The sequence below is a fragment of the Manis javanica genome, chromosome 12, assembly GCF_040802235.1.
Source record: "Manis javanica isolate MJ-LG chromosome 12, MJ_LKY, whole genome shotgun sequence".
Classification (NCBI taxonomy): domain Eukaryota; kingdom Metazoa; phylum Chordata; class Mammalia; order Pholidota; family Manidae; genus Manis; species Manis javanica.
In genome coordinates this window covers 107,399,735-107,419,746 of record NC_133167.1, presented here as the reverse complement: position 1 = coordinate 107,419,746, position 20,012 = coordinate 107,399,735, and the positions used below count along the sequence as shown (strand labels likewise).

At 53.1% G+C, this 20,012-nt stretch overlaps 1 protein-coding gene across 1 annotated transcript; it reads right to left on the bottom strand.

Annotated features, from left to right (window-relative positions):
* Window positions 1-1,433: 1,433 nt before the first annotated feature.
* XKR5 (XK related 5) lies at window positions 1,434-19,921 on the bottom strand. The gene is given in 11 exon segments (XM_073219297.1): window positions 1,434-2,615; window positions 4,017-4,095; window positions 5,330-5,466; window positions 5,469-5,691; window positions 6,936-7,057; window positions 7,060-7,122; window positions 7,963-8,092; window positions 8,094-8,139; window positions 13,851-13,950; window positions 13,953-14,017; window positions 19,181-19,921. Coding segments are annotated over 11 exon segments (2,199 nt in total). The 5' UTR covers window positions 19,342-19,921; the 3' UTR covers window positions 1,434-1,542.
* Window positions 19,922-20,012: the final 91 nt, after the last annotated feature.

Sequence of the window (20,012 nt, the reverse complement as noted above, 5' to 3'; positions counted from 1 at the left end):
GGAAGGCAGAAGGGCTAGCGCGGGGGCCAGAGCCACAGGTCAAGGGGAGCCACCTGACCTCTGTGTAGGGTGCCAAGGGGAAATGGATCTCAAACCTCTGTTTTAACCATAGAGAAACAGATACCCCGGGACATGAATCCTAAACTTATCTCTGGAATTACAAACACTAAGGCTTTAGGAAATGGACAGAATCGACTTAGGGATTTCTGAACTCACAGCTTAAAGTAGATGCTTGAACTTTCTGCTGCTGTGAATCCTACAGCTATGAAGTCCAGGGTCATGAGACTGAGGAAGAAGACATGAGGAAAGTGAGGCTGTCACCCTGCTGTGGTAGACCTTTGTTCCACCCTGGCCCACGGAAGGCAGGCGTGGCCACATGACCTGTTGAGGCCACAGAAAGTGGGCAAGAGTGGCTGATGCCTGCATTTCCACCTGCTCCTCTGGGAATTTCTGGCCCGTGTGTGCACCGCCCCTCCACCCTGGGGTGTAACCTTGACCTGAGGCTGGTGGAAGAGCCCCTTAGGTGACCCACAGACCCATCAGTGGAAAAATAAATACTGGCCATTTATGCCCATGAGGTTGTTATGCTTTTCTCTGCACTTAAAGCTGACAAATACACCTGCTTTTAAAGAGGGAACACCACCTAATCATATTGTAACTGATTCTCTCTCAGTTGGGTCCCTGCACCGTGGGCGTGTGCAGTCAGCAGTGGACAGCAAGGTCCTGACACAGCCCCACTGGCTGCCCAGCCTGCAGGAAAGAGGACGGACAGCGTGTGGAAAGAAACATGCCACTTTCCTGCCAAAGAGATAACCTCACAGTGACGTTGGCATTTTCAGGTATGTTGAGGATTATAAGCATCCATTTCTCACCTGCTTCCACAAAGGGCCTGCAATACCTGACCATTATTTTCTAAAACAATGCAGCTAGAATAGTTTAAAAAGATCAGTAACCACCGAGTGTTGGGAGAAGCTAAGTGTAAAAAGATCCCTGAATGAAACAGAATCCTGGGTTTTACCTTTGAGTTTCCTAGAAGCCACAGCAAGAAAAATAAAACCGGATCATATAGTTTGTGATTTCGACTGGACATCTTTTCTCCCTGAGTGCTGTTAGGGAGCCTTCTGTGCACATGTGGGGTTTGTGGTGTCCGCAGGGGATCGTAGAAGTGATCTGATCTGGCACCTCGCTTTTTGGCTGCATGGAGAGGTACTGAGCAGGGTGCTCCTGCTGTGTGTGTCGGGAAGGGGACTCTCCTACCGCCAGTGACCCGCCTGTCTTGCTGGCCTGGGGTCTTAGCCCCCTGGCTGGGGTCAGAGGAAAGAGCTCACCTCGGCCTTCGGCCTCCCCTGCAGCCACAGCCCCTGTGGGGGGCTCACACCTGGGGGTGGATGTGAGGCAATGCTGCTCTGTGGGCCTCCAGCTCACTGCCAGCAACGTCGCCTGCGTGCCCACAAAGGGCCTGCAATACCTGACTATTATTTTCTAAAATAATGCAGCTAGAATAGTTTAAAAAGATCAGTAAACACTGAGTGTTGGGAGAAGCTAAGTGTAACAAGAAGATTTAGGGCCCTGCGGGCACCCACTGCTGCTCACACTCCAAGTCCCCCTGGGCTCTGCCAGGGAAGCTGCCCCTGGGGCCGTGGCCTGGGATGGGGCTGATGTTGGCCAGGGGAGCTGCGGCAGGCTCAGGCTCCTCCCAGAGTGGCCCATGTGTGGAGTCACTGGCCCACCTTCTTGCTGTGAGGACAAGGCCTCGTCAGCGGTGGCACTGAAGCCTGGTGTGGGGCTCTGTCCTTCCCCCACCATTGGCCGCCTGCCCTCTGCCCGGCCGTGTACCCCAGCAGCAGCCCCGGCTCCCCCCTTCAGGCTGCCCTCCCGTGTAGCTGCCGGCTTCCGGGCAGGGGCTTCGATGGGATTGTTGCTGGCAAAAGACACATAACGTGAGGTTTCCCGTAGGTCAGCCTCTGCATTGGAGACATCTTGAAACTCAGAGCCTTTCTCTGAGGTCAGGGGCTCATGGGGCGCCGGTGGGGAGCCTCGCTGGGAAGGCAGGGGCGTGCTCTGCTGGTTGCAGTGCTGGCTCAGCCCCCTCGCAGGGGCACAAAAGCAGCCAGGCTTGTCTTCTGCAAAGGCTGCATCAATCTTAGACACATTTCCTGTTTTTAGGCCAAGTTTCACCAACAACCAGTGGTGCTGATGGAGGAAAGAGTCCTCGCCAGCAATCTGGCTTTCCAGCCCGGCCTCTGGGGGGCCCCATTGCAGGCTGGGGGGCTTCCCCAGACTTGTTAGCTCATAACCTTCCTCTGAGCACATGCTTGGGTCCCCCGGCACCTCCTCAGCTGCAGCTGTGGCCCCGGGAGAGGACTCTTCCTTGGCTTTGTCACGCTGGCCAGGGCCACAGAACGGCCTTCAGAAGCCCTGCCAGATGTCTGTGGGTTTAGGGTGTAGCAGGCTGCACTAAATCACCAGGGAGACACTGCCCAAAAAAGGAGAGAATAAAGAGCACAAGGTCATGTTCTTTGAGGACCTGCATTCTCCATGGTTTGCAGAATCCCAGGTTCTGGAGTTCCAAGTAGAGTAATGTAATTTGGGGTCTGAGACAAGGATCCCGTTAAAACATCAGAACTGACTATTTGGGGGAGTTTAAGTGGGCTCCAGCTTCCACAAGCTGTAAATGTTTCTAACCTTAAAAACAAAAGTTTAAATCCTACTAATTCTATGACTTCTTCCTTGAGGGTGGCTCCAAATGAGCGCTCTGGCTGTGTGTGTGTGTGTGTGTGTGTACGCACACATGCATGTGGGAGATGTCTGGTACAAATCTTAATTTTACTTTCAAATAACTGGATCAGACACGCAGAATTCGACCATCCACACACAGGCTGATGGGTTCCAAAGCTGGGGGGGGAGGGGAGGAATCGTCTCAAAAGCAGGACTGCAGCCGGGGTCAGGCTTACCCACCAACACCGCACACGAAGGGATTTCCACGGGCAGCGGCACCGCTTCCTTTGTGCACAAACATCTTAAGGACATTGTTGTCAGTTTAATTTATTTTGATCCGAAGTGTTGACTACGACAATAATGTCTTTAACAGAGGGCTCCAGGGACCTCCCACGTTATTTCCAGCTTCCTGTTGTACTGGACCAAGTGCCTGGTTTCAGACGCTTGCTATCAACAGCACAAAACCCAAACAGGAGCAGGGGAAGCATAGAAGGGTCAGGAAGTCGCAGCCTGAAGGGCTGGCGGGACCCTCACACACGACCCCCACCCCCATGTGTCTTTGGGGGATGACAAGGGGTGGGGTGACAGAGCCGGCCTCAGTCCAGGGATGGAAACAGGATTCGCACTGATGAGAGTCGGCTCCTCAGTACGTGGACGTGTCTATGCTGTTCTGTATTCTCACCACTGTGGGCAAGGTGTCGGGATTCGGGCATCCTTTACAGGGAGCCACCCAAGGCCACAAAGGGGAACTAGGCCCCCATCAGGCAAGTCCTGAGTACGTGTGCAGGGCCATGGTGTTGGCACGGCAGGATCCTCGGCTGCAGCCCCAGGCGGGTGCAGTAGGTACTCGGGAGTGCCGGTCAGGGAGGCCCAGTCATGAGCCAGAGCTGCGCCTTGAGGGCCTGTGGACTGCCTCCAATCCCCACGTCATCTCCCACCGAGGCTGCCTCCAGGGCCACTTGGAGGCAGGGGTCCGGGCCGCTCCCGGAGGAGGGGAGCAGGGCCGGCGGCCTGGCTGTACCTGACGCAGACATTCTGGCTGCTTACAGCGCGGGGCGTGGGGTCCGGAAGGGCCCTGCCCACAGGTGAAGGCAGCCCTGCCCCGCCTGCCCCCCGAGCTCCGTTCAGTTCCTCACCACCACGTGGGGACGGCTTCGCCACCCACCGCGCGGGAAGCTCCATTCCTTGGGCTCAGCCCGGGCGACTTCCTGCCTTTGGAGTTAGTTCATGGCAAAGAAGCAAGTTGCAGGAGGGAGCAACTCAGGAGGCCCCACTGGGTCTTGCAATCAGAAATCCACCCTGCCCGCTGGTCCACGATGCCCCCTGCGGAAAGTCAGTGGCCAGCGGCGGAAGGATGGGGTCCTCCAGGCGCACGATCTATGAGGGCGAAAGGGGAGTGAGCACCCGGGTCAGGCCCCCGGCCCCGGGGACGCCCCTGCCCGGGATCTGCAGCAGCTGCCTCGGGTGCTGGAGGCTCTCTCCTGGCTGGTGGCCCTCCCAGAGGCAGGCTCGGGGAACAGGGGTGCTGCTCTGTCAGAGGGGGAGCGTCCCTGTTCTCCCTGCAGCTCACTGAGCGTCTGCGCCATCCTGAGTACCCAGGGGTGAGGGCACAGCGCGCGTGCCTCCCTTCGGCGAGGCGGGCTGAGAGGAGCTTTCACTTCCTGCTTGATGCCTTTCGGTCTTGTGTGCCTGCGTGCACGTCCTACTCTTATGACACAGTACAGTATCTGCATAGCTCACAGTGCCACCAAGTTCCAGTGAGCAAGGGTCACAGACTTCCACAACTTCACATTTTCCCCCACGTATCTGCCTCTTTAAAGGTAAATTGGGCCTGTGGCCACCAGGTCACATCACCGGGAAGCGTGTTTGCTGGCAGAACGTGATGCCATCCTGCAAACCGGTGGCCGCTCTCACGGAAGGTTCGTGGCTTATATACTTTGGTTTCCAATTTTTAAATATAAAAATAAATTTTAAAAAATAACTGAACAAACTGTCCATACTCCAAAGATGCTATATTTTAAATACTTTGTATGAGACACTTTAAAAAACTAAATCGTTATACAGTCATGCTAAAAGCCTTTGAAAGCTTTGCCATGGTCTTCCATTGGCATCATTTTAACTCTAGGAAAGTCAAACAAGGAGAGATTTTAAAACATCATTAGGAGCTGCTCATGCATCCCGGGCATAGCCGCTCGCCCCATGCCCTGCGCTCTGGGTGGCGGTGTTTCAAAGGTTCAGCAGGCAGAGTTCAATAGGAATGGCATTGCCCGGCAGCCTGGTCTGGAGAACATGGGCTGTCATCTCCCTGCTATTTACATCAACCCCATCTCATCAGTTGTCTGGTCCTGTGGAAGCCAGTTCTTAAGTTAGTCTCAAATGCTTGGCCTTTGTCCTGTCCTCCGTACTGACACTTGCCTAGTGCTGGCTGGGTCCCGCCGCTTCTTCTGTCTGCATCTGTCCCGCACGCTGTTGCTGGGTGACCCCAACACCCACAGCTCACAGCCTGTCCTCCCTACCGCACCTCAAACAGCCCACAGCCACACACCCACCCAGACATCTGCTCGGTATGGACAGTAAGTTAGGGTTAGCCGAAGCCGTCCTCACCACTTGCCGTACAGAATGCGGCCATCCTGGTTCTGGAAGGGTTGTCCCAGAAGCTGAGGTAGCAGACGATGCACACGGCCCCCGTGAGCAGGTCAAACCGCCGCCAGCGGCAGGTGCTGTCCACGATGTCACTCTGCTGTGCCCGAGCCAGAATGTCATCACCAGCCACTGGGCGCCTAGAGAGAGGCAGGCCGCGGAGGTCAGGGTCCACACGGGGTAGTGGCAGGGGGGCAGGATGGAAACCAGGGCTCGAACCTCCTTCTGACCGCTGCCGACTTGGCATGCAAGAAGCAAGGCAAAATCCAGAGAGACTCGAGGGCACAGAAAACCAACACGCTTTACCTTGGCACACACTGTCTCACTCAGTCCCTACAAAGGGGAGCTGATCTGATTTGGGGGTGGAAAAACATCTAGCTTCCACAACACTTCCCAAATATTAGTACTTATGCCGTTTAGTTCCAGAAAGCGTTTAAGGAGGCAGTCATGAAACTGAGACCAGCTAATTTTCAGCCGCTGTTTAAGAGCTGAGAACCTTCACATTAAAAAGAAAGGCGTTGCAGGCAGCTGAGCCATCTTTTCATTCCTACACTGCTGGAATAACATACTGGAGTTTGAGCTGATTTCTTTTTTTTTAATAAGTAAAAAAAGCTAGTATCTCTTTGCAGAAGTGCAATATTTTTTCAAAATGTTTCCTTTCTAACTATAAATGTATTTGTGGTTGCTCCAGGCTCAATCTAAATATTTATCAATATTTAAATTGAGAAATAATAACAGTAAGGATTCTATGACAACAAGTTATTACAGTAAAAATCATCTTAGAACACAGTGTTCTGCAGTGTGTTCCCGGATGCCCAGAAGGGCCCCTCTGCTTGGCAGGGACACAGGCCCCCTCCAGGGCACCAGGCAGACTCCGTCGTCATGGTTCATGCCCAGGTGCGCCCGGGCAGGGGGAGAGGAGCAGTCTGGGTTCAGTGGGGATGTCTGTTTTAAACAGAGAACACGGCCAACATTCAGCACTGGAATGAAGTGGAGGCCTTCGGAGGCTGTGGGCAGTGCCATTGTAGGGGCGTTGTGTTCGTGTACGGGGTCAGGGGAGGCAGGACCCTGTGCATCCCTCCTGGCTCCGCAGAAAGGATTTCAGCTCACGATGCAGGACTGTCTCCTGAGCAGCTGCACGGCTAGCCAAGCCGTGCCTGGAGCTGGCCGGGCCGACAGTGCGTCGCCAAGGAGAGCCACCAGGCATAGCCCTCCCTGTACGCTCACAGGCTGGCGTCAGGCCTCGTGCTCTCGGGCCTGGACTGCCCACAACTTCTCTGACCCAGCGCTGGGCCAGTTTTAAGAGGCTGGCAGCTCCCACGCCCTTCCTCCTGGCTTCTCAGCTGCCACACGCTCAGTCCAGGCTACTTTCCCAGAGAAAGGCCACGGTGGGGAGCCTCCTTGGGAATGCAGGACCCTGCTATCTGGCTGCACATGCATGAGGCCCCCCAAGAACCCACCGGAGCCCAGTCAGTCCCCAAGAACTGGGGCTGATGGTTATAAATGGTTGTTTTAAGGCACTCAGTTCTGGGGTGGCAATTCAGCTTACCTCCAACGACAAAACCCAGACACCTTACACTCTGAGGAACAGACCCAGACTGAGGGCATGAGCCCCCAACATGGCCATCCCCCCAGGGATGCTGGTGGAAGAGGGCAGCCCACGGCATGCGGAGGTGACTAGGCTTCAAGGGGCCCATGGCCGGGCACAGCACACCAGGGCCCAGGACCGCGCCAACCAGGAGCAGAGGGCGCTAAGCCCTGGAAGGGGAGCAGACGGCAGGGTCTGGGCACGTCTGACCTCTCTGTCAGCCTGGCTTGGAGGGGGCCTTGCCTCGGCAGGCACCCGGTGCAACAAGCCGGGGGCAAACCCGCACAGCTATGTACATGGAAGGTATACGGGAGTGGCACGGTGCAGGCTCCTCCCCCGTCTGGGCTCGGCCCATAGGAAGCAGGTGTGGGGGCTCCCAGATGTACTTCAGGGGAGCCACACAAAAGCACTCTAGTCAAGGAAGTAAAACCAGAACGTCAGGCTGTGCCAGGCCCTTTGATAAAGATGGAGGGGAGGCCAGTGCCGTCACGAGCCTCAGGTATTTAATGTAAGCATGTACAAATGTGGACACAGAGAAGAGAGGGGAGGGGAGAGAAGCAGGGAGTGACCGAGAGAGAATGGGAGAGAGACGGACAGGCAGAGGGGCCCACGCCCTGGACAGCTGGACATGTGTGTGCGGCCTGGATCGTTCTGTGTCCACACAGCTCTTGGGTGCCTCCCGTGGCCCTGAGCCGGTCTAGTGACTGAGGATACAGGGGAAACACACACACTGATCTTACTACGAGGCAGCATGCGGTCCCTTCCCAAGGCTTTGTCGAGGTGATCTGACTACCACAATTTCTACCTTATGGACTGACCCCCGTGAGGGAGGCCACACCCCTCAGCCCCCTTGAACTTACCAGTTCAAACAAAAGGCAACTTACCATCGTCCTGCACTAGTAAGCTCAGGCAGCCCTAATTCTCCCAAGCTGGGGAGGTCTTAGGCTGGGAGGGTTTCTGTCTGCCTGGAGAAGCCGGGCAGTCTGTGCTGGGCGGTGGAAGCTTCTCATCTGGTGCCGTATCTGTGCAGTCTGACGCGAGGAACACATACGTCTGAAGCAGCAGGTGGGGCCCGGTCTGGAACAGGGCTTCCAAGAGCCAGAGGGCTGACCGGTCAGCCTCCAGCAGCAGCCAGCCCTGGTGGGGGGGCCTCCCAGCCCTGTGCCAGGACAGTCAGCGTGGTGTCCCAGTGCCTGAGGAAGAGAAGGCAGTGTGATGCCCAGCCAGCCCACAGTAGCCTGAACAGGGTGACCCCCTTTCCTGGCTTATCATTCAGGGGCACGTGGCATTCCGGAAAATAACCTGCCACACCTACACACTAGTCCCTGAGCTCCGACTGCACAACTAAGATGTCAGCTCTAATCCAAATGCTGCATGAGGCGGTCCTGCCCAGTGGGCCCACAGCCTGGCCCAGGAAGGTTTGCAGGGCACTCTGAGCCCCACAAGACTTGGAGCCAGCCTGGAACACACCAGCACCCAGAACCTCTGGGATGGGACTAAATGCGCTCGTTGCAGTGTCGCACGTTGCCATTGATGTAGCCCATGAGGAGAGGAGAAGCTCATCTTTGTCTTCAGGATGGAGGACTTTTTGTGCCTCTGGACCTGGGTCAGGCAAAGAACAGAACGAGGACACAGAGGGAGTGGGCTGGGGATGGGGAAGGTGTGGCAGGAGACCAGGTGGCTGGCTGGAGAAGGGAAGGTAGGGCTGATGCGGCCCAGGAGGTGGATCAGGGCGCCAACTTTCAGGTTATGGAGTTTGTATTTTGCTATGGAAACGATTCTTGCAGACACAGGTGGGCTGCCTTTGGGGTGCAGGATAAATGTGCATGTGCGTATGTGTTAGGACTGAGTGTCTGTGTCTGTCCACAATTCCTGTGTGGAAGCCCTACTCCCGTGTGATGCGATGAGGAGGTGCGTAGGTTTAGATGAAGTCGGGAGGGTGGGGCCCCATGATGGGTTTGAATCCTTGTAAGAAGAGGCAGGAGCACTGTTCGCATGGACCGAGCCAAGGCCGTGTGGGCACACAGCAACAGGGGGCCGTCGCCAAAAACCAACCCTGCCCGCTCCTTGATCTGGGAGTTCCAGTCCCCAGAAATGCAAGGAAATAAATGCCTGTGGTTTAAGCCACCCAGTCTGTGGTGCTTGCAGTCAGTCTGGCCCGGGTAACCAGCAGGACCATGTGTGTGTGTATGTTCATGTGTGCATGTGTGTGCGGTGTGAGTGTGTGTGTGCATGTGCTGTGGGCGTGCCGGAGAGAGGAAAATCAGCAGGAAGGTTAAGGCAATACTTCAAGCCGTAGCTGCTGCAGGGCCGAGTGAGAACTGGGGACGGTGGGCAAGCAGCAGACCGGGGAGGTCCCGAGAAAGGCTTTGCACAGAAGAAATGAACACACACAGAAGATGTTCCCTCTGCAGGATGTAGCGGGAGCTCTTCCCCCAGGGCTGAGTGGGCTTGCTCTGAAGGTCCTTAAGGAACGTGTCAACTCAAGAGAAAGAAATGAGGCAATGATCTTGTTTCATCCCGTTTCCAGGAAACCTGTACGATGCTCCATCTTCCAAGCGCTGTCTGGAAGGTGACATGGGTCATCATCCTTTACCACTGGGACAGTGTAGCATGGATGAAACAAAGCCACTTGCCAGGCAATCTCAGGCTGTAGACTTTGGGTTTTCACAGCAGATTTCTCCCTTGCCCACCAACATGCCCTTGGTTACTTGCAAGCAGGAACAAGTATGGCTGCCAGGCCTGCTTGCAGCACACAGAGCCCACCCAGTCCATTTGGAATTGTGCACATGTCCAAGTTAATAAAATCTGAAAGTCATTTAAATCCACCTACTCCTGACTCAGCGTTGGATGCCCCTTTAAAGTCCCCTGAAAAGCCCCCCAGGAGGGCCCACCCAAGGACTTGGGCTGTGCAGACAAGCTTCACTGATGTCTGGCCAACACTTCAACGGCTGGAGCAGAAGGGGGTCCTCTTTGAAATGTCTTTCTTCATGGTACCGAAGGCCCAGAAAAGATGCTTAAGAAAAACAATCTTCTTTTTCCATGAATTGGAGTCCTGGAGTGAGCTGGTTTCTCACTGAGTCTTTGATGCCATGATCTCTGGCACAAACATAATGTTAAGAAAAATATGAAGCCCAAACGTGTAACCCTAAGGGCAGCCTGTCGCTTGCCTTTCAGCCTCAAACTATTTGTTCTTGTTCCACACTGGCCTCTGATCCTACCTCCCTGAGGCTGTCATCCCCTCAATGTGAAATTTCGCTGGGCTTTTGCACCTGCTGGGCACTGCAGACAAACGCAAATGTAGTGAAAGATGTTCTCTAGAGTCCCTGGTGAGCTGGGAAAGGAAAGCGCACCCACGGGCATGTGAGAAGTTCAAGTAGGAAGGAGGGTGCGTCCAAGTGAGGGGCGTATGCGTCCTGGGACAGAGGATAATGTGGTCTGGGAGCGCCAGGCTTCTTCCCACCGTAACGCTTTCTGGAGATGTTAAAACTTGAGATAGTGAATAGCTCAAGGTTTTCAGCTATGGCTGTATGTTTTGGTCTTTTTTTTTCCAAAGTATTTTTTATTGTGGCAAAATACTTATATAGCAACTCAACCATTTTAAGTCTACAATTCAGAGGTATTAATCTAAATTTAATATTAACAATAGATTATTAATAATTTGTGATAATTCATAGTTGCATGACCATCACCACCACCCATCTCAAGAACTCCTGCCATTTTGCTAAGCTGAAACCCTACCCATTAAATGCTCGTTCCTGTTCCCCTCCCCACAGCCCCCGGCACACATCCCTGGATTTCTGTCTCTGGTTTTGGTTACTGACGTAATTGGAATCAGGAAGTGTTTGTCTTTTTGTGACTGGTTTATTTTACTTAGCATAATGTATGTCCTCAAGATTCATCCCTGTCATAGTATATTGCAGAATTCCCTTCTGTTTTAAGCCAAATAATATTCCACTGGGTGCATGCACCACATTTTATCTTTCGTCTGTGGATGGACGCTTGGGCTACTTCCACCTTTTGACTCTTGTGAATGATGCTGCTAGGAACACGGCGTATGATATCTGTTCATGTTCCTGCTTGCGAGTCTTTTGGGTATTTGCCCAGGTTTGGATGCTGGGTCACATGGCAATTCTGTTTAATTGTCCGAGGAACATCCATACCATCTTCCACAGGGGCTGCAACAATTTACATTCCCACCAACAGTGTACAAGGATTCCAATGTCTCCACCTCCAACATGCCAGGCTTGTTTTCTGTTTTCTTGGTTTTTGCGATGACAGCTATCCTAATGGTGTGCGGTGGTATCCCACCTTGTGGTTTTGATTTGCACTTCCCAGGTGAATTGTCACATCGAGCATCTTTCATATTACTGAATATTATTACTCTCCAACAATCATGGCATATTATTGGTATGGTTGTATTTTGCATACTTCTAAATATTATATTTCTACCCATCTATGCTGAGTTTGCCCTACTTCTCCTTAAAGTTCACCTCAACTTTCCTTTAAAGAACTTTCAGCTTCCTCTAAAGAAACATTTCTAAAACAAGACATGTGATAAGGATGAGATGACTTAGATATGCTTCTGTCATCTCATACTGAGTGCAGATGGCTTTACAGGCTTACAAAAATTAACAAGATGCTGGTAACACATAGCACTAGAATGGAAATATAGTAACTAAATAGGGAAAAGCAACTGGCTTTGTTTAAATAAGAGGTCACTAATATCAGGGTCTCTTGAATGAGTCACACTTAACAGTAACCTAGTGTGAATTATTTAGAATTAAAAAGAAGACATCATCTATGTTTAAATTCTCACATTTTTCATAAGCTATCTCAGCAGGTTTGCATGTCACTCGGTTGTTAGTAGATTCTTCTGGATTATAGTATGGTCACTTAAAAGAAATTTCTTAAATGCTATTCAGTATTCTTCAAAACACATTGTTTTGGCTCCTCCCAGAGGTGTTTTTCCTGAACTGCAATTTGCCTGCGGCTTCTCTGCTGGCCCCGAGGTGAAGCTCTTGCAAAATCCAGTGAGCCTTGGTTTCTACATACCAGGTCACCCAGCGTTTTCTCTGTGAGACCCCAATGTGCTGGTTTCACGATGACGAATAGATTGGCTGCTTTCTATTTTAACTTTCAAAGCTTTTTGCTAAGGCAGTGGATTTCTATTTGTTTGTCTGATTCTTTATCTCAGAAGCACTACAAACCACGTAGCTATGTAAGCTTGCACTGGCTGTTATAAAACTTAGAGCCAAATATCTGGTTCCCCTTGAACAATCGTACATTTTTTGCTTCATCTTGTTTTCTAATATTTTGTCCCTTTTCCTGATTTTTCTCCTTTTTGTTTTGTCCCTTTAAATGTATGTATTTTTAAAGTCACCTTATTTTTTAAAATAAGAGAGAGAGATGACTAATTGTTTCTCCTAGTTTCTGATTTTCATGTCTCTCCTCACTTACCCATTTTAGTTTTTTACTTAATACCAGAAAATCATGGCATCATTTAAGAAACTTTTGAGGGAGCTTGGGGAAGAGAAGAGTGTGGAGCGGCCCCGTGGACACCAGCAGCATGAGCGTGGACACATCACGGGCCTGGCCCCACCCCCATCTCTGAAGAAGGCCCCGGGTCGGCCTGGCCTGAGGATCCCCACAGAGCCCCGGAAGAAAGATTTATCTGGCAGTTATTCAGGAAGCTTCTCTTAAGTGACTGGCATTGACCTGACTCTGCTTTGGAGCTTCAGACGTTTGCTGGAGGACCTGGCTGAAAGGTTCTCTGTCCTTGAGGCCACACGCTTGCACGTTAGTGGGTTTCCTACTAGGCTGGGCTGAGGGCAGAGGTGAAAATATGTAGTCTTGTGTGTGGTGCCCAGTAGAGGCTCCAGTCTGTGTGAGTGCTGGAGAGTCATGTGTGCTCTCCTTCCTCCAGGAAGAGTCTGCTCATCTCAGAGGAGCTGCACTGCTTGAACGCAAAGGTCCAGCTTTGGGCAAAATTGCTGTGGCGGCAAAACATGCTTTTGGTGCCTTTAGAGATACAGGGTCGCAGCTCCTCGGGCCCAGAGAGATTTGGGGAGTTGCCTGATGTCTGTCAGAAGCACCCTCTCCCTCCTCCTTGAGATTCCACTCTGGGTGTAAAGGGACTCATTTTCTCCTTAGGCTCAGCCCCGAAGCCAGAAAACTCACTTCTGCTCCTCCAGAGAAAGCCTCGGGAATAGGAGAAGGCATAAGCCACCGAGATCTGAACCTTGGCAAGGATGCCTCCAACACCCTTCCAATCCTCAGCGTTCACAATTTAACGAACACTTCAGCTGCATGACTTCACGGATTGGATGCCCCGAACTCTCCACCTTTTTTTAATCCCTGGCAAATTGTATGGGATTATGAGGCAGCTCAAACGCTGACATTTGCCATTCATTTAAACTCACTGCCACATCTCGCCTGACCCTCCAGGTGTCCATATACACCCAGTGAAAATGGAGCCTGACCCGCACAGGGGGCACCCCAGGTAAGCCTGCAGGCTCGAGGCCCAGCCAGGCAGCCTGTTTTTTATGGAAAAAAACTGGCCCTGGCTCCCAAATGGCTTCTATCTGCATTAAAGTTTTAATGCACGTGTCACAGGCCCAGTCCACTGCCTCGTCTGCAGTTAAATCTACACCAACCTTCTTTGACTAAGGTTGTAAGCAAGTCACCTTCTATGGCTCTAAAAGCTCATCCAAATAATTGAAAGAGTGGAAGACAAGATTTGGTTGAAGACAAGAAAAAGCTTTTGAAGGGTCACTGCTGCTTCCGGAAGGAGCCCCTCGGAGCACCTCTGAGCCCCCTCCCAACCCTGAGCTTTCATGACCCTGAGGAACACACATGTGCATTAGCAGCACAGCTTCGGAGGTGAAAGGCCACATACCCTTACCGCCTCCACACGCCGAGCTGCAGGAGGTGAAGCATGACCCACAAACAAAGGCCTGGATGCCCGTCTGCTCGGGACCACACATAGCTCAGGCCTTGGACCAGAAGCCAGGCAGCAGCCCAGAAAGGGCCAGCTACCCTGAGAGAAGCTGCCCTGTGGTGACGTAGTGCACCACGGAGCCAGGGCCTGGGGGATGAAGAGGAAAGACCAGAGAGTTAGTGGGGGGCTGGGGAAGCAGCCAGCACAGCCTCCCTACCACCAGCAGGGCTCTGCCAGACGCAAACCTGAGCTGGAGCCGCAGAGCCAGCAGGCAGTCCAGAGGGGCAGGAGGTGTCGGGGCTCTCCAGGGTCCCCAAAAGACCAGATACGCAATCGCACGGGACAGTATGCACAAAATACCTGGATTCTAGTGTGTGCTCAAGAACGCTAACCTCCTCTCTGGGGATTTATTTGAGGGTGGCAGGTGGAGAAGCATAATGGAAACAGACTCATCTAGGTTGGGGTCTATCTGCACGCCCCAGTCAGTGACAGTGGGGGTGGCGGTTGTATCTGTCCGGCTCCGGTAGGTGCATGAATTCAGTAATTGCTTTTATGACTAGTGCTTGGGTTTTCTAGTATTAAAGTTTACAATGGATTTGTGGGCACAGAAAACTGAGCGGTAGTGGAAACAGCACTGCCCTGGTGTGCAGTGACGGCTCTGCGAGTCGCGAAGAGGGGCTGGGGCTTGGGCAGCCATTCGCTGACCCCCAGGCGCTGTCCCACGCTCTGACCAGCTGGGGTTTGAGCCATAACCTGCAACCCAGTGTCCCCAGCACACACACGAGGCACTTTACGGCCCACGCAGAGGACTGTGGAGGCCCAGGCCATTTCCTGCTGGAAGGGAAGGAGAGGATGAGGTTTGCAGGGCCACGAGGGTGGGTACTGACCCCCGTCTGGTCTTGGCTCAGCATGTCCGGGGCGCTGGACCGAGTTTCGGGGGCGTTTAGCTCTCCAGCTGCCGCTGGGCCCAGGTCAGCCCCGTGCGACCCTGAGCCGGGCAGCAGCGCTCGCAGGGGCACAGCTCAGAGCCAGGGGCCCCCAGAGCGAGCTCCGTGGAGGGCACGGCGCCCTGGGGGACAGAGCTGGGGCCTCCTTCAGGCCCCCACTCCGGCCCGCCGAGGACCAGTGGGCGGAGCCTCCCCTCCGGCACCCAAAGGGTTAGAAGTTCAAAGCCGAGTGGCGCCCAACAGCACAGCCCTCTTGCGTGGCGGGGTCCCCGGGCAGGTCGGGTCCGGCCCTCCTCTGAAGCCCGAGGAGGCGCAGGCCGTGCCCGCCAGGCCGCGCGACGCCGAGCCCCAGCACCCCGAGCAGCCTTCCCCGCCTCCCAGGCCCCGCGCCGCCGGCTGCTGGGAGGGCAGTGCGCGCCCCGGGGTCTGCGGGGGGGCATCGGCGGCCAGCGGCGGGCGGAGGCCCAGGACCCACCCGCGCCCCTCCCTGCGCGCCCCTCGGGGGCGGGGAGGCTTCCGGCCGCGTCGTGCCCGGGGTGCCAGGGGGGCCGACTGAGTCTTCTGGTTTCGGAGGGAAAGCACGGATCGGACCGGCCTCTGGACGGGGGCGGAAGCGGGTTCCTGCTGTTCCCCAGCCGGTAACGCGCCCTGGAAAGGAGCTGGGCTGGTGGCGCTGACTGCGGGTCGGCGGGAGGTGCCTGGGCCGGTCACCCCTCTACGGCCGCGAAAGGCGGCCAGGATTCCAGGCGTTACCTGGTCCCAAGGACTCCTGCCGGCCTCTTGACTGGTCTCTTCCTCTGCATCTCCCCCAAATCCACCCTAATCTCTCCTACAAAAGTTTTCTCCAGGTGAGGAAATAAGATTCCACTGTGCAAGAAGTTCTATATAGCTTAATGTTGTTATAAAATGGCTAGTGCTCAAATCAATCTATACATTCAATGTAATCTCATAAAACATTCCAACAGGATTTTTATGAAACGTAATAAATGCATTCCAAAATGTTACACCAAGAGGGAAGGTCTACACATTAGCCAGTTTTTATCAGCAAGGTGGATAAAGAAGGATCTTTGCCCTTCCAAATATTAAGACACACCAGGGAAAAGTCATATTTATAAAACGTTCTGGTTTGGGCACACAACAGATATGAAACAGAATGGGGTGCTCAGAGGCAGACCTGGGATTATGTGCCTTAATATATAACCTGTCCTAGCGCCACGTGTCAGTGGAGAAAAGACAGACTGTTGGTGGGTGTGTGAGAAACCGAGCTCCTTAGACAGAAACGGGAAAGCTACACGTCTCCCTCCCGAGGGCAGGCAGGCTGTTACGGCACCATGCCTGGCCTGGTGGCCTCTGGGAGACCAAACCCTCGGAGACAAAGCTGCATTTTATATTTTCATTTCGATACCATCCATACATCACTGTAACCGTATTTCAGCCCACACAGACTTACTCATTTATTCGTATATTTGACAAGTGGTCATCAAGAGCTGCTGAATGCCTGGCACTGTGTGGTGGACAGTTTATATTCCAGTAGCTGTTCACACTGAAGCTGAACGCTGGTACGTGATTTCAGCATTCACTTTGGCAGTGCTTTGAGGCTAAGAAATCCCACAAAAGGATTTCACTGGGTTGGCAGGTGTGACTCCTGCTGATATCTTGATGCCAGAATGGCGTAAGCAGCCAGCACACTGAAAACCAGGTTGACTGCAGCCCTGAATCATGAATCTGCTGCAAAGAGGGATTCATCCAATTACCAATTTGTTGCATAGAGGAATTTCCAAAGCTTTCTGTTGCACCATGTCTTCACCATATTAGTTTTGCTGCTATGATTTCCCTCCAATGTCTGTTTTGTATCTCATTCAGGCGTTCTCAAATGCCCAGTTTTCCGTGTCAGTATGTGAGGCTGCCCTTAAGTGACATTCATGACCTCTGTTTTTGCAGGGTGTGCCTGCCTCCACTCCCCATTTGTTCCCACGTGTATTCCTGTGCTTATATCTGACCTGCCTCCCTGTCCCCATGGTCCTACTTGTGTCCTCCTTTGCATCTCTGATGGGGAAAGGACTTTGTTGAATTGTTTGAGACAATTTAAGGTTGTACAGGAACAGATCATTAGGAAAAATGTATTCAGCAAGTTGGTTTAGGAAAATTAGATAATGGAAAATTGTTGATTCAGAGCTTTGGCTGTGAGCTATTGAGAAAATCCTCGAGCCAGGAAGATGCTGTTGGCAGGTGGAGCCCGTGGTACCCATGGCACCTGTGTTTGCCGCTAGATGGCGCCCGAGAAGGTGCTGTTCTGATCCCACTACCCGCTGGGATTAGGCAGAAACGACTCAGGACCTTTGGTAAAAGCACGGGGCACAGTGTCTCAGTGTTGTTGACTAGTGACATGCAGGTGCTCGCTCAGAACTGCAGTGAGTTAACGGGCAGAATTTGAGGCCTAGGGCTTCCTCCTTTAAAAATGTGATGCAAAAAAAATGTCCAAGGGAGATGGTTCCATTATCAGTACTCGTGCGGAAAGGTCCTGATGGGGGGAGCAATGGACAGACACTAAAGATGCACAGCCACTGAAGGTGGTTCCTGAGCAGCGGGAGCCCAGACTCACCTTTTCCTCACAGTGTACTTGGCTCCTGCTTCTTTTCTCTGTCAGTTGATAGCAGGTAACACATCAGTGTGAGGAAGAAAGGGGCTCTGTGGGCCCCCGTTCCCTCCCAGCCCTCACATATCCACACTCAGCCCTAGCCTGTGGGGGGGGGGGCAGGAGAGCCTCGAGTAGGAGGAGACCTTGAAGTTTAGAAATGACAAGCCTACATCCTAAAAACCAGAATCTTGGACAGCTCAGAGTTACTAAAATGTTTCGTATTTGGACTCAGAACATTAGCAGCTTCTGGTTTGGGACCCAGTGAGTTGAGATGTTTCAGTCTAACGGGTGGCAACCGTTTACTGAATGAATTCTCTTCCATTCTCATTTAATGACCATGTTGACTGTAAATTTAGGGTAGGAAAAGTACAGGCCTGAGAGTTTTGAGGGACTTGTGCAAGGGGGCACCACCAGGGGTGGTGGGAGCGGGCCTAAGGTGGGTCTCCTTTGCGTTCGCCGCTGCAGATGGTCTTGGAGGCCTCTTCCGGTCTGAAGGGTGACGGTTCACTCCAGCTCTGTGATCCTCTGAGTCTCCAGCCACATGGAACTGTGTCTTCTTGCACATGTGTTCTAATTCACCCCTGAGTCGGGCTCCGGGTCAGGCACGAAGACTTTCAACCCTTAGAAGCACAACAACCAGCTTCTGGGGACATGCAGACAAGGTGCCGGTGGCTGTGTGCAGAGGGCGCCCGTCCCTCCCTGGCTGCCCTCCAGGAACGCCGCAGAGGGCAGGAAAGTGAGCTGTCGCCCAAGGGGCTCCTGGCGCCAGGGGTCGGTGTGGATCTGATACCTCCTTGGTGCCTGTCATCCCGGGGGGTGAATCTGTTCAGCTGGGAAACCTCAGGTGTAGGGAGAAAGGGATGAAAAACTCCTTCCCCTTTTCCTTTGGCATTGAATACCCGCGACCTGTGTGGTGGAGAAAGGGTACCCCAGCCTGGGCCTCCTGGGGCTCCCTGAGGCCTCCCTGCAGGGGGCCTCCTTGGTTAGGAGGAATGTGGGGAGCATGAGGAAGCCTTACACCAGTGCTGCCCATCCACAGGAGTGGCCTCACCAAGGTCATCCTGCCCTTGTCGGCCATGAAGCCCCGCAGTGGGCCTGCTCCCCAGTGAGCCACTGCCCGCCCTCCCTGGGGGGCCTTGGTGATAATGTCAGTCAATCACGCCAGGCTGTCGCCTCCTGGCAGGGCTGGGAGACTCTTTTAACCCCTGCCTTGCCGAGTCAGGGCTGGCTGGGAGTGGAATATGGGAGTGGAATTCTAGGAGGTCAGAATCCACACTTTAGAGAGAAGCCTCCACCGTACCCCAAAAGGCAACATGCAGGACAGTGCACAGGAACATCAACCAGTGCCCGGGCCTCCCAGATGGTAGAGCCCTAGTGGACCAGCCAGCCAGCCAGCATGGCCATTAGGAGGCATCTCCTGAGTCCCGTCTCACAGGTGCCAATACCTGCTATTCTTGACACCAAGTGTTTTATATTCTTTCCACCTTTGAGATGGTCAGTCGGGTGTGGCCGCAAGAGGAGACAGAGGCTCAGGAAGACAAGGTTGATTACCCTCACGGGTGCTGGGATGGGAGGCGTGCCATGCAGGGCCATGTGGAGACACCAGGAACGTCAGGAGACAGAAGACAAGAGTAGGGGGAAGATTTGAGCCACTGCTTTTATTAGAGTTTCTGAGGATAAGGCAGGGCAGGGTGGACAACTTAGGATTTGCTAGTGTAAATAATTTTGAAGAGCTTTGGGCTAGAAGGTTGGTCTCTAGTAGTCTAGCCTCCACCGTGGGATGACTAAAATAGAGGAATATTACCTCCTGGTGTGCACGGCCAGAGAGGGGAGTATGGCTGTGGGCACATTGGTTTATGATCACAGGCATGCTCCTGGCTGGACCCTTTGCTCTTTCTAAGAATTGGCTAGCTGTGGGAGGGGCAGTCTTGCCCAGCAAGGAAGTATTTTGTCTTACTGTTTTTCAAAACATCATAATATACAGAAAATAAAATATATACAACACAACACTTAAATTAGTGGACCGTGGGTACAGCAGATTGCCCTTTATGATGTGGTGGGCCTCATCTAATCAGTTGAAGGTCTGACTGACTTCTTTCAAGAAACAAGGAATTCTGCCAGGAGGTATTGGCCTTGAACTGGAACTCTTTTCTGTGACTCCAGTCTGTTAGCTGTCCCCATCAGATTTTGGACTCCACAAATCTCCATAATCACATGAGCCACTTCCTCAAAATAACACTTCCAAAGGGAGAAAGGCAACAGTTCTGGGCTCTACAGAGGGATGATTTCACTGAGCAGCCTGCTGGGACCACTGAATTTGGGGTGACCTTCTGCTAGGACCAGGGAAGGCCTGAAGCTGCATCCTGTCCTCACCATGTGCGCTTGATGTCATGTGGACCGTCTCTCCACCCACTTGTTGATTTGGTAATAAAATGAAGTGCAGGTGACATTGCTCAAGCCCTTGTCACCATCCCCCAGTCCTGTGCTCAGCTGGCTTTGTGGCCTGGCCTATCTCCTCTTACAACCCCCATACTTCCTCAG